Raw genomic sequence first — 14276 nt, 5'->3', positions numbered from 1 at the left:
AGTTACGCGCCTGAGAAAATTTGGCTGATTTTCAAAAAAAGGGGGAAAGACCCCCTAAAAGTTGTAAAACCTGAATGAAAATCATCCAATCATATTCCGTATATCAGAAAACCCTACTGTAGTGGTTTCAATTACCCATCTACCAAAAAGGGGGATGCTGCATTTTTTGCCATAAGAACCATAACGGGTGCATTTTTATTTTTTTTTTTTCCCCAGGGGTGATCGTATCGACCCAGTGGTCCTAGAATATCGTGGGAGGGCTCATTGGAATGGAAATTAGGAGTTCTAGTGTCCTTTTTAAGTGACCAAAAAAATGGAGGGCAACTAGGCCCCCTCCCACGCTCATTGTTTTCCCAAAGTCACCTGATCAAAATTTTGAGACAGCCATTTTGTTCAGCATGTTCGAAAATATTATAAGTATGTCTTTTAGGATGACTTAATCCCCCGAAGTTCCCGGGAGGAGGGCTGAAATTTATGAACTTCACACAATGTTAACATATAGTATTGGTTATTGGGAAGTATACAGTACAGACGTTTTCAGGGGAGATTTTTCCTGGTAGTCCGGGGGGGGGGGGGTCGGGCAGGGACGTACGCAGGGAGGGGGGCCTCCGGGCCCGGGACCCCCCGAAATCTCACGATTTTTTTCATTTTCCCATAATTTTCTGATTTTTCTCACAGAATAATGGGTTTGAAGGATTTGGCCCCTTCCGAATTAAATTGCCCCCCCTCCCGAAAAAAATTCCAGGGTACGTGCCTGGGGTCAGGGGTTCTTTCCATGAACTCCCGACCCCAGGCACGTGTAGGAGGATCTTTCCATGAAGGAGGTTTTCATGGGGGAAGGGACATTGCTATGAAGGGGACGCCGGACTTCCCAGCATTATTTAAAAAAAGATCAGAAATTAAATATAAAAAACAAGTTTTTCAGCTGCAACAGCAGCAAAGTCAAAACTTTAAACGAACAGAAAATATTACATATATAATAGAGCTTACTCCCTAGTCAATACCTCATTCTTTAAGCCAGAGATTTTTTAGTGCTTTAATAAGAGCTATTTATTCTAATTAACAGCTTTTGTGTTTAAGGGATTATTTTTAAAGAATTGGACCAAAATTCGAACTTTCGTTTAAAGAGCGAGTTATTGACTTGGGGGCGAACCCCTAATATACGTATTAAAAATATATGGATATAGAAGTTCGTTACGTAAGTTATTTCGTAAGCTACGTATATTTATTACTAATAAAAACGTTCGTAAATAAAGTTAAAAAAGTTTCGAGAAAGCCATTTAACCAAATAAAAGAAAATTAATATGAAAATTTTGTTTTAATTATTCATGTACTTTGAGCCAAGATCAAAACCTGTATTTATTCAAAAACGTCAACGCCTTGCTCTTTACGCTAAAGTTTGACATTCTCACAACTCTATTTTTTTTAAACAATAAAAAACTTTAGCGTAAAGAGCAAGGCGTTGAGGAGGGGACAGCCCCTTTCATATACGGAATAATTTCTGTTCGTTTTAAGTTTTAATGTCGCTCCTTACTTTCAGTTAAAAAAAACTTGTTGTTTTTATTTAATAAGTATTAAGAAATTGACCCAAAGTTGTAATAATTTGGTTACCTGGTTAAATCGATAAGTTAAGTAAATTTACATAAAATTAACAAAAAGTGTCATTAAAAAGGGTACCCTTTTTAACCATTAAAAACGGTGACAATTGTCATGAAAAAGGGTAACTTAATGAATTTTAAATTACAACTCTGAATGGGAACATGGTCCGTTTCAAGACCATCAGAATAACTTTCAATTCCACATACAAATAACTTTAAATATCAATTTTAATAAGTAATTTTACTTTCATTTCATAACAAATAATTTATCTTCTCAAAAAAAATACTGTAAAACCGTTGATTTGTGTTTGATGATCCCAAACTCCCTAGATTTTCACCATTTCATATAAGAGGAATGCTCTCATAGTTCTATACTAAATAAAGATACGACACCTCGAAATCAAACGATACATGTAGACAATTTTTTTATTAGAGAGCTTTGTACTTTTATTCGAATTTTCTTATTTTGTGGGTGTGCATTTTCTGAGGGAAACTTGGTCCTAGGGAAGCACTTATTTTTTCCTTTAAATTTTTTTTGCTGCTAACCTGTGAATTCCTCGAAAAAAGAAATATTTATAAAGACTTTAATACGGTTTAGAATTTAAAAGGGATCAAATGTTAAAAAACACATTTTTTTTTCCTACTTTTCCTACCCAGTTGAGTGAAAATTGATACCGAGTAAAAAATTCGACTCTTTTAAATTTATTGGCTATCCTTTTCCTCTGTTCATTCCCTCTTTTGGATTCGTTTCCTTTGTTCCTATATACATTTTTGTGTATTTGTTTCTAATAGGCATTTTACCAATAATTAATGAAAAAGAATGTTTTTTTTTTTAATGAAATGTGTTTTTTATTCAGTAGCTATTATGTATTAAATGATAAGAAAGTTTTAAAACATATATTTAGCCAGGTGCACAACTCCAACCCATAGGTAGGAGACCCAGAGAATTTATCCTATGGGTGAGGGTCAAAGCACAAAAAAAACTGACTTTGAATCCCATAATTTTTCAGTTGGGCCTCAGAGTTACTGTAGGTGGAGGACGAAGTGGAAGGGCACCATCTCCATGCTCCACGCACTATAGAATGGATTGTTTTTTTTAAATGTCATTCAAGTTTGAACCAGCTATTCATTATCTGTTTTAGAAATTTTCAATAAGTATTAATTTTAAACACTTGATTTTTAATATTGATTAAAAATTTTATTAATTTTTATTGCACACATTTTAATTAACTGATTTTGGGCCAAAATTTCAGAATTTCATAGATATCTATGTTGTGAACAAAAATAATATTCATAACCCTTACATATTTAAAACTTCCTGAAATAAGTTGCGGTGGGTAATAAAAAAAACCCATTTTTAAGCAGTATTGGGTAGACTCTGTTGCAGTTTCAGGCATTCCTCTTGGATTTAGTTTCTTAGCTAAATCAGATGTTTTCAATTTCTAATTTTAGTGCAATTTATATTCAGCCAATTTCAAGGCCTGCCAGTGACATCTATTACTGAAGTATTCGCCACCCATAGCTCCTTTTCTTAAGATGCGGCAGTAGTTGCTGTTAGATTGAACGTTGTCTGTCGTGATCGAGTGTGAAAAATCAAGCACAAGAGGGGCGCAACAGACCAGCACAAGACTTGCCGGAAGCGTCGGTGTACCCGCCATAGCTATCTCCATTAAATTACAGGGAATAGGTGAGCAGGAACTGACGCTTCCCTTGAATTATTCACGAACATTCTCTTAAATAAAATTTTCATTCTGTATTCTTTCAGAAAATGGCGGATGCAGATGCCACGAATCAGCTAGTTTATTGTCTGGTTCTCAACTTCTTTCGGCGAAATCCCAACCAGGGCGTTCCAAATGATTAGATCAAGAAGTATGCCGCAGATTTTTTCGATTTTAAGAGCCTGAGAGACGCTCTAAAACTTCTATGCACATCATTCTACCAGAGGAGCTACCTCCCCCCCCCCCTGGCGAACTTCGCGGCAAACATAATAAGGAATATGACATTAACCTTGTCATTCAGTGACGGTCAGAATTTAGTTCCTCCCGTTTTCGTGACCAAGTGCACTATGTAAGTACTCGTTATACCTTCTATGACCCTGATCTTGCTAGCATCTTATGTGACCTCCTGTTTTAATGAACTGAAAGCCCTCTTTGGTAAGCTAAATGTCGCGCAAATGGGCACCCGGGGCTATATTGCACCTCGAGCTATAGCAGCCCGTAGCCCTACCTGTGCGATAGTGCTGAAAAATCCTCCAACCGATCTGAAAGACCCCATTTCTAGAAATCCCCGTCTCGACACGCTTCCTGGCCATGAGAATAGTGTGCACGTTAAGACTGAAAATTATTTTTGCTAAAAATGGATAATTGCAGGTGATTTTAGCGTGAGTTTGATCTTGCAATCTGAGTGTATTGATATTATGCTCGATGTTCTACCTAATGGATACTTCATACCCGATAAGGTCTTACCTTATACTTACATTCATAATTTGGGCTCTAGCAGTTCAAATCTAGACCACGTAATTGCATCTTCTTATTTCTTCCCTTCCAGTGTCCGCGTCCATGATCATAAAATTGAGGACCACTATCTTCCTATCTTGTTCACAGCATCTACTCCCTGTTTTGTACAGTTCATTTCCGTTCACACCTACCGGAAGTGGTACAGTAAACTGAATTGGAAACATGTAAACCCTGAATTATATTTGACTGCTCTATCAGCCCAACTTTTGGGTACCAAGGTCCCATATCAGCTGCTGCAAACCTCTGTCCTTTCCCTGAACATTCTTGAACGGTTATTACAACGAGGTAGTCCGTTGTCAAAGATTTTCAGTGAGCACCGCTGTTCCCACGGAAAAATACGGGTTGGAACTTGAAAACCCTAATGGAACCTGTGTCCTGAAACTAAAAAGGCTTCTGGCTACGCATGTGGGTTAAATGTGATAGACTGAAGACAGGACAAGTATATGTTATGAATCAGAAAAACAAGCGTGAATATAAATGATTGCTACGCCGAGCTCATCTTAACGGCCATAATGCTGCAACGGACAAGATGAAAAGTTGATTGCTTGTTACTTGTGACACATATTCAGTTATTTTTCCAAATGTCCTCTTGCAATCATTTGTGCCGTATATTTTCCCTGACGGCCTTGTAACCCAAAAGAGGTAAAGACCCGAAGGTTTGCGTCAGTTTAAGGCTTATTACAATTTTTTTTTTTTTTTCAGTAAGATTTTAAAGTATATTCTTCTTCCGGATATTGCTCATAAGTTTGATTTCACCTCTTACCAACTGGGCTACCATAAAGATATGGGTTGCAATCAAGCCCATTATATTCTGACGAAGTTGATGGAACATGCGGTCAAAGACAAGTATCCTTTATATCTTTGTGTGGTAGACATCTCCAGCGCTTTCGACAACGTAGTTTATTCGCAAGCTATATTTCGTCTCTTCCGGAAGGGAATATATTGGTCTATCACTTAAGTGCTTAGTTTTTGGTAACTTAATTTGACCTACAGTGCTTAATGTGACCTAAATGGTCAAATGAGGTTTGTGAGGACATTGAGGTTCTAAAAGACATTCGCCAGGGTAGTGTCCTATCATCCTACATCTTCAAATGCGTTTTGCCAGTTGTCTGCGTCTTCTCCAGTTATCTTTATTTTCCAAAGACACTTACAAGTTTCATTGCTTCTGTCGATGATTTTTTTTCTTGTCAGCCGCACTTAGGAAAAGCTTTTGGTTAACTTCGAAATTTTGCAGCAGGTACTGGCAGACCGTTTTCTTTCCATAAATATGTAAAGGTGCGATTTTCTATGTTTCAATGCTATGTCCTCCTGCTCCCCATTAGTAAGGGAAACGACGTCCACACCATGTGTTGAACAGTTTAATTGGCTTGGCCTTAGCTTTGGTTTGTTTTTAACTGCTATATCTTCTATTATCGTTAGAGAGAAAAAAGGGTTTTATTAAAAAAATAAATAAAACACATTAACAACAAAACCCGAAGTCTATTAAACTTGTATGGGCAGACATCACCTTTTACAAAACCCTACATACACAATTACTACCAGCCATCCTTAGCCCCCCCCCCCCAAAAAAAGGGCAAAAAAGAAATAGTAATAAAATAAATAAATAAATAAAAATAAACGAAATAAATTAATTTCTAAAAATTCCACGACCTAATTGGATACCGAAGACACAAAATTAAAAATCATTCTTCTATTCTACCTCCTCGTTAGTATGGCACTCCGAAACATATGAATTTTGTATGGTAAGATTGTTCCGAATCGTGCAGGGTTCAATAGAAGAGGCCTGGCGTGGCTTTATTCCGGTTGCTGCTCCCCAATGAGGGAGTGGTGTTCACCACATCTTGCGCAAAAAGGACAAGGAACTACTGAGGGTGGGTTACTTTAGGTATCGTAAGTACCTAATATTCCTGCGTCAGTCACAACACAATAGGAAAACTGTCGGCTAGTTTCTGCTTCCAGATACCCCAGCACAGCTAGCTGAACTCGCGTCTAACCTAGTACATAAGACGCAAAGCTATTTGGGTCCATGCGACCCACTTCAGACCCTTTTTAGTTATATGTGAAGTTCCCTGCCCATTGTGCTTTTTTTCATGGTAATTTTCTATTTTCTTTTTTTCTTGTTATGTTCATTTTTCTCCTTTTTTATATTGTACTCTGCATTTACTTTGTTGTAAAAAGTAAATTCATTCATTCATTTATGAGGGCGCTTCTTGACTACAATTAACTAAGAAAATAAACAGTGTATTCTTACGGAAGGAAAAAATGAAGTTGAAATTTAAAACTAACAAAAACTATTGCTTCGGGGATTAGCCTTTCCGCTCCAGAAGCTGCCATAGCCCTCCACTGTGACAGTGGAGGGTTAAACGGAGGTATCTCACACGTATTTCGGATATACCTGAATATGCTACTACAAAGGATCGGAAATTAAATTAAAAAGTTTTTCTCAAATTCAAGTAAAAACACGTTGGCCTAAGGTGCATTGTTGCTGAAATGAGCTGTTATTAGCAGTAATAGAAAAAAAGAAACATTAACAGCAGTGGCGTAAAAAGCAACATTAACATTCTACACGACCGTATTTTAACCTGTATATAAGGAAGGTTGTCACCTCATCACTACCCCTCTCCCGCTATTCCTAACGCTAAAGCTTGACTTTCTCTCCAATTCTTCAAGCATGAATGCTCTAACACAGGGGAAAGTCGATAGGAATTGTTTTTGGTTACAATACATTGAGAAAGTAGAGATTTATTTATTCGTAATTGCCTTAAATAAAACATCTTCATTTCCGATCTTTTGTAAGGGTTTTGATAAATGAAGCACTGGTAATTACCTGCTGGCTAGATTTGTTGCCTAACTATTGATATTATTCAGTAAAAGAATCAGCTTTTTATGGTGATCTTAAATATGTATTTGATTATTAGCAATTAGTATAGTTATTAGAACACAAGAAAGTTCGTATTATATTTTCTAAAATATTATCATTGAAGTAGTACTCACACTTTGGCGTAAAGGATGGAGTGCTGAGGGAGAAGGTGGGACTGCCTCACAGGATAATTTCTGCTTTCTAAGTCTTGATCTTGCCCTTTACTTTCATTTCATTTTTTAAAACTTAATCCATGTTTAAACACTGGAAATTTTTGGACACCTTTTTATATTAATTTTTTTTACCTTATTGGATTTTTTTCAATATACTTTATTTGTATCTTATTTTATTCATGTTTTTTTATTAATGCAATGCTTTGATTAAACTTGACCAGGAACAATTGAAAAAATACGAGATGTCGAGAAATGAGTCTGTGCCGAAATCTCTTACTCATTATACCTCTTATTACATCTCTTGTTCATATTTAAAAATACTGTTACTAAACTGAAAGCTAGAAATGCAGTAGAATGAATTTTTAATAATTTTTTTATGCGTAGATCCCCTATCTTTCACGAAAAAATTCCCATACATGTATACATGGAATAAACTTCGGGTAAATTTCTGGTGCTGTATTAACACACTCAAAAATTTCAGGATGTTGTCAGCTTTCATGGTCTTCGTATTATCAACGAAGAATCAACAAGGATTTTGTGCTTTATGCTAGAACAGGAGATGAATGCTTTTCAGAGAGTTCATGTGCTTCATTGGCAGAGCAAGTATCAGTCACGGACTATTCCTATCCCGCAATTAACCCCGACAGATAATCAATCTGCTACTGCAATTGGTTGCCTCGTTCGAGAGATAGTCAGGATTACTGACCCAAAATTAACAATTTATCTTGATAGTGAAATGGCATGGTTTGACCAAAAAACCCGTTCAAAAATTTTTGAGATGAAGTTTTTGGAGATGATGCATCAGGCAGTTTCTACTGTAGGAGTATGTTGTTTTGTTAGGCTTCTGGAAGCAATGATAAGAGAAAATGCTAAGGAATTTCACCGACGAGTGCAGGCTCTGGCAGGCGATAAAAGTTGGAAAGAACTTGAAGATACGCTTAAACCAGCTACTGAAGAAGAAATAATTGGTGAGTAGAGCTTAACATGAGAATCAGAGGCGTTCCTAGGGCTGGTGTTTCTCGGGGCAAAACTTAATTACAGCGTCTCCTTCCGACTCAAATATAAGCGAAAAAAGCCAGATCAAAGTGAAAAATTTGATCAAACAAGGCAATCCCACAGCCGCAGTGCCCCCAAGCTGCGGTGCTGGTGGCAGCTGACCTGGTTGCCTAATGGCGGTTCTGGTCTCTCTTGCGCCCTGGGTAAAATCTTGATTGTCGCCCCTTCCTCTCTGTCCCAAAAAAATTTTCAGGCCAAATTTTTACAAAATTTTCCCTTATTAACAAAATTATTTTCAGTTTATTAACTAATTAACTACTTTATTTATTTTTAAATTTATTTTTATTAATTGCTTTCATTTATTAACTGCGCCATTTATTAGTTCCAGTTATTTTGATTCAATATTTCTTGCTTTATTTTAATAAAAATAAATTTCAAAAATTACAAAATGATAATAACCATTAGGTTGTTTATTTGAAAATTTGCGCCCCTTAAAATTTCTGAGCCCGAGGCAAGTGCTCTCTCCTCCCCCCCCCCCTCCCCAATAATACTAGGAATGGCTCTGATTAGAGTGCATATCAAGAACTTCTAGTAAGTTTCAATAAAAAGATACCTGGACTGTTTGCTCACGCGTAACTCCACAAAATCAAGGAGGGTCAATTAGTTGCTGGGTAAAATGAGTCCTTTATAATTTAAGATGACAATCTGATCTTCAAAGGTTCAATACTTCAGGGTTAATGTACTTGATTGACTGTTAGCTTCACTTACTCTTCATGGGCTTCGATAAATATATTGAATACCACCAAAATCACACCAAAGACTATTTACCGTTGGACATAAAATATTTATTTTAGAAGCAGGATTCGGGTAGGTAGTTTACCCCAAATACCTAAATTCTGGGAATTTATATATTCGAGAAGACTAGATATTTGGCACTCAAAACTTGTGACGAAGCTCTCAATGGAAAAAGAAAATTAAGTACTTAGTTATATTGTAAGTTATCAGCCCTACTGATTTGACTGCTATATTATCCAGTAAAATTCTAGATTATCTAGAAAAAAAGTAATTTGGAGTCACCAATTACATGGCAGTCGAAAATTGGAACAGATTATATTCAACATATTACGTGAAATTATTTTTGGTTTTAGACAGCTATGCAATTACCTAAATTCATAAAAAAAATTATTCATAAATGAAAATCAAAATCAGCAACGCGGTTGAATTTGACTATTATCGGTTCAGACTGGAGATTAACTTTTAAAAAGCTAATAATTGTGAAGATAAAGCCTACTGTTTTAACAAGGTTAATTGCCTTGATATTTCATAAAAAAAAATAACTGCACGACTGCACAATTGTGCTAGACTGCATTTTGCATTCTACACGACTAAATAATTGTTAATTAGTATTCTTTTTTTACCCTGTAGAGTTAAGTTTTACAGATGATCGAGCTCCTTCATGCCATTAAATATTGTCTAGACACCCATTCGTAACTTACGCGGAATAGCTTACTGACTCTCCACTTAGAAGATGACTCACGATCTTCTAACTGTGCGGAAGTCCGCTAATGATTTTAAAGGAGTTTGGAATAATCTTTCTGGGCTTCTAGTGAATTAATTGTTTTTCAAAGTGATTAATATGATGTTTGGAATCTGCAAAACACTTGCGATCCACTTCTCGTCTTCCCAGATTGCAAACAATGCGTCATGTAGCTATCTGGGGGAAATAGTTCAATTTTTCTTTTTTTATACTTCAATAGTAAGATGCTCAAAGTAAGCAAGAGTGAATTTATCCTAAAGAAAGGCTATTTAGAACACATCCAAGCATTCATCTTTGTCGAGGTAAATCATAATAGGGAATCTCCAGTCCGTCAGCTGAAAAGCAAGCCAGCTTGGCCTTAGAATAAGTTCGAGCTAAACCAAAACAACGGCGACTACTGATTTCCAACTTCACATCAAATGTGGAATTGAGGGAATTGAACAGGTCGTGGAATTCAGGCTCTTTGGAAGCATAGAGGAGAATGCGGCATCAACATCCAAAGAAATAGTGATCAGATAGGTCAGGCAAACGCCCCCTTCAATAGGCTCAAACGCATATGGAAGCCGAAAAAATACTCGACCCAGCTTAACTTACGCCTTTTCAACAGCAACGTCATCCCGATCCTCCTTTACGCAGCCGAAACCTGGAGTTTCAACCAACAACAGAGAAAGAGAATCCTTGCATTCGAGAACAACAGTCTTCGAAGAAATCTAAATATTCATTGGTCAGACAGAATCGCAAATGAAAAAGTCCGCTAACTTGCCTACCAGCCTCTGGTGACTGACATCATTAGAGCTCGGAGGTGCAGATACTTGGGCCATGTTCTTTGAATGCAGGACACTCAGATCCCAAAAGCCACTTTACATTGACATCCAGACGGCAGTCGAAGAGGGGGAAGACCTCGGAACAATTTGCGACGAACATACCAGTCTGATCTGCGCAGTATCCATGCTTCTCTTCAACCCGATTGGGAAGACATATACGCAGCTGTCCAATTCAGAAAAGATTGGCGAAGTCTTGGGGATGCTCTGGGTGCCTCTGGCGCACAGGCGGATCTAAGGTCTAAGGCAAAGTAAAAATTATGAGATACAGAGGGCTGACCTGTATGGGCCATTAGATCTGAGGTGGAGGATAGGCCTCAGGGCTCCCGCTGTTACTGAACATACTCTGTCCTGCTTATTCTTCCATTGATGATCTGTGTTTGGCAATTATCTCACAAATTTGAAATGTCAAATACAACCCTCTAAAGTGATGGTGCCTAGAAATTAATGTCTATCTAAGGCAGACAAACGCGGCTGTTTTATATTGTCTCTTTTATCCCTAAAGGTGTCTTATTTGGTGCCTTATGCCTTATTTGGCATTTTCAAATTTTTGAGGTAATTGCCAAATACAGATCATCAATGGAAGAATAAGCAAGGCAGAGTATGTTCAGTTGCACTTTGGTCCTTTGATGGTGCTTGTTCTGCTATTTTTCGGACAGCTTAGCAGACGGATTTTGGTAATTACCTCAAATCTCTGAAAGTGCTAGATAAGACGCTTAGGCATGGCAGCGACGATATTTAAGGGGTAATCCTTCTTCGAAAGGGGCTTGAGGCACACCAAGCCAAAGAAAAAATAGTGGGAGAGGCACTGACGGATGCAGGGGGCGGAGGAGGGCAAGATTTTTTCTGACCCCCCCCCCCTTTCCCTGTTTTTTACTCTTTTTTTAGAATAAATTTGTAAGTTTGGTCTATTGTTGGCATCTTTGTCACACTGGGCGCCCTTGTCACATTGCTCACCTCCCCAAGATTTTGCCCTAGATCCGGCCTGGGAGAGGGAGGAAACATCAAAGGATGCATATAAAATTAAATATATGAATGTTTCTGTTGCCAGTAAATTTCAAATCCTGGGTTGTCATGAAGATAAGAACAAGTTATTTTTAATTGTGCTAAGCAGGGTCGTATCCAGGATTTGTGTTCGGGGGGGGGGGGGGTTATAAAAGGATTTTTCGGGGGGAGGGCGTTACAAAAAACTTAAAAAAACGTATCTAAAAATTTTTTATATTCATTTTTGTTACTTTCTTACGAGTCGGACAAAAATTTCAGGGGGGGGGGGGGTCAAAACCCCTAACCCCTCCCACCCCCAGGACCCGGCCTTGGTGTCAAGTATATAGAGGTTATATAAACCCAACCAAGCTAAAGCTGATAACAGTATGAAATCATTTTGGCTGAAAAACAAGAAGAAATCGGCCGACAATGTATTGAATTTCTTTATAAAGAAAATGGGCGCTTATACTACAACAAGAAAAGACGGAATGAAAACTTCTAAAATAGTACAGAGGCAACAGAAAGAATCTCCCCGGCGAACAAAAGCTAGAAAGGCTAAACAGAGAAAGGGATCAACAGGTTGAAGCCCAAGGGAAACAGTAGAGATGCCATAATATCTCCTGGGGGGGCTCCTTATATGGGCATAGAACCACGTGGTTTATGGACTTTGTCAGTGAGAATGTGAAAAACAGGAATTTTGTCACATTTATGGATGGTTTTATGGATTTTGTCAGTGAGAATGAAAAAACAGGAAGTTTGTCACATTTATGTCTGTTTTCATGGATGGTTATGTGTGTTGATTATTTGATGTTTTTATAGATTATTGAGTCTAATGGGGGCAGGTCAATGACACTTCCTTCTTGTTGTTGCTCGATGCAAATGCCAAGGTCAATGTTGTTATTGTTTCCGAGGCAAAATGCCAAGGTCAATGTTGTTGTTGTTTTGAACAGAGTCATTAGAGAGAACACGTGGTTAATAGGGTCAATGTTGTTGTCGTTCGAAGCAAAGTTAATGACACTTCCTTCCTGTTCGAGGCAGATGTTATGATCCGGAAATAGTATTTGTTATTGTTATTCGGGCCAGATGCTATGAGGTTCCGAGAAACAGTTAATGACACTTCCTTCCAGTTCGAGGCGGATGTTATGATCCAGAACTAGTATTTGTTATTGTTATTCGAGCCAGATGTTATGAGTTCCCGGACACAGCTAGATCCCCATTCTCAGCCAATCGGCGACTCGGTTACATCCCCCTTCTCAGCCAATCAGAGGGCTTTGTTTACATCTCCTTCTAAGTCAATCAGGGGGTGGGCAGAAATATTAGAAAAAGAGGATTGCAGGTTGGGTTAGTTTAGATTTTTAATTTATTATTTTATTACCTATTTAGTTTAGATTTTTAGTTTATTTTAAGTTTTTTTTATTACCTTTATTTTAGTTTAGTTTCAGTTTGGTTTAGTTTAGATTTTAAGTTTAGTTTTAGTTTAATGTTTAATTTTATTTTAGAGTTTTAGTTTAGATTTTTAGTTTATTTTAATTTTAGATTTTAGTTAGTTTTATTGTAGAATTTTTAGTTTAGTTTATTAGTTTAGATTTTAGTTAGTTTATTAGTTTAGATTTAGTTAGTTTAGTAGTTAAGTTTTTTAGTTTAGTATTGGTTAGTTTAGTTTCAGTTTAGAATTTTAGTTTAGCTAGAGTTTTAGTTAGAGTTATAGTTTAGATTTTTAGTTCGTTTAGTTTAGTTCTAGTTAAGTTTTAGTTTAGTGTTCAGTTTTAGTTTTTAATTTTAGTTAGTTTAAAAGTTTAGAGTTTAATTATAGTTTAGCAGTTAAGTTTTGTTTTAGAGTTTTATTTTAGATTTTAGTTTATTTTAAGTTTATTGATTTTAGTTCTAGTTTTAGTGTAGTGTTATAATTTATATTTTTAGTTAGAGTTTTAATTTAGCAGTTTAGTTTAGATTTTAGTTAAGTATTAGTTAGTTTATTTTTACTTTAGAGTTTTAGTTTAGCTAGAGTTTAGTTTAGATTTTTAGTTCGTTTAGTTTAGTTTTAGTTTAGTTTAGATTTTCAGTTTAGCATTAGTTTAGTTTTAGTTTAGTTTAGATTTTAGTTAGTTTTAGTGTAGAATTTTTAGTTAGTTTAGTAGTTTAGATTTTAGTTAGTTTATTAGTTTAGATTTAGTTAGTTTAGTAGTTTAGTTTTTTAGTTTAGTATTAGTTAGTTTATTTTCAGTTTAGAATTTTAGTTTAGCTAGAGTTTTAGTTAGAGTTATTGTTTAGATTTTTAGTTCGTTTAGTTTAGTTCTAGTTTAGTTTTAGTTTAGTGTTCAGTTTTAGTTTAGAATTTTAGTTAGTTTAAAAGTTTAGAGTTTAATTTTAGTTTAGTAGTTAAGTTTTGTTTTAGAGTTTTAGTTTAGATTTTAGTTTATTTTAAGTTTATTTATTTTAGTTCTAGTTTTAGTTTAGTGTTATAATTTATATTTTTAGTTGGAGTTTTAATTTAGCAGTTTAGTTTAGATTTTAGTTAAGTATTAGTTAGTTTAGTTTTAATTTAGAGTTTTAGTTTAGCTAGAGTTTAGTTTAGATTTTTAGTTCGTTTAGTTTAGTTTTAGTTTAGTTTAGATTTTCAGTTTAGCAAGTTTAGTTTTAGTTTTAGTTTAGATTTTAGTTAGTTTATTAGTTTAGTTTTAGTTAGTTTAGTAGTTTAGTTTTTTAGTTTAGTATTAGTTTAGTTTTAGTTTAGTTTAGATTTTTTAGTTTAGTATTAGTAGTTTAGAGTTTAGAGTTTAGTTTTAGTTTA

At 35.9% G+C, this 14276-nt stretch overlaps 1 protein-coding gene across 1 annotated transcript in view; it reads left to right on the top strand.

Annotated features, from left to right (window-relative positions):
• Positions 1-3594: 3594 nt before the first annotated feature.
• Positions 3595-14276, top strand: part of LOC148947016 (WASH complex subunit 5-like) — a 30836-nt gene continuing 20154 nt past the window's right edge. The window contains exons 1-3 of the mRNA XM_089096487.1: positions 3595-3665; positions 4817-5009; positions 7629-8115. Coding sequence (XP_088952613.1) covers positions 3595-3665; positions 4817-5009; positions 7629-8115 — 751 coding nt within the window. The remainder of the gene's footprint in view (positions 3666-4816; positions 5010-7628; positions 8116-14276) is intronic.

This window comes from Artemia sp. Qi Xiang Cuo, chromosome 11 (genome assembly GCF_049724085.1).
Source record: "Artemia sp. Qi Xiang Cuo chromosome 11, ASM4972408v1, whole genome shotgun sequence".
Lineage (NCBI taxonomy): Eukaryota > Metazoa > Arthropoda > Branchiopoda > Anostraca > Artemiidae > Artemia > Artemia sp. Qi Xiang Cuo.
Note: the sequence above shows the minus strand (reverse complement) of the source record. Positions and strands in the feature narration are given on the sequence as shown.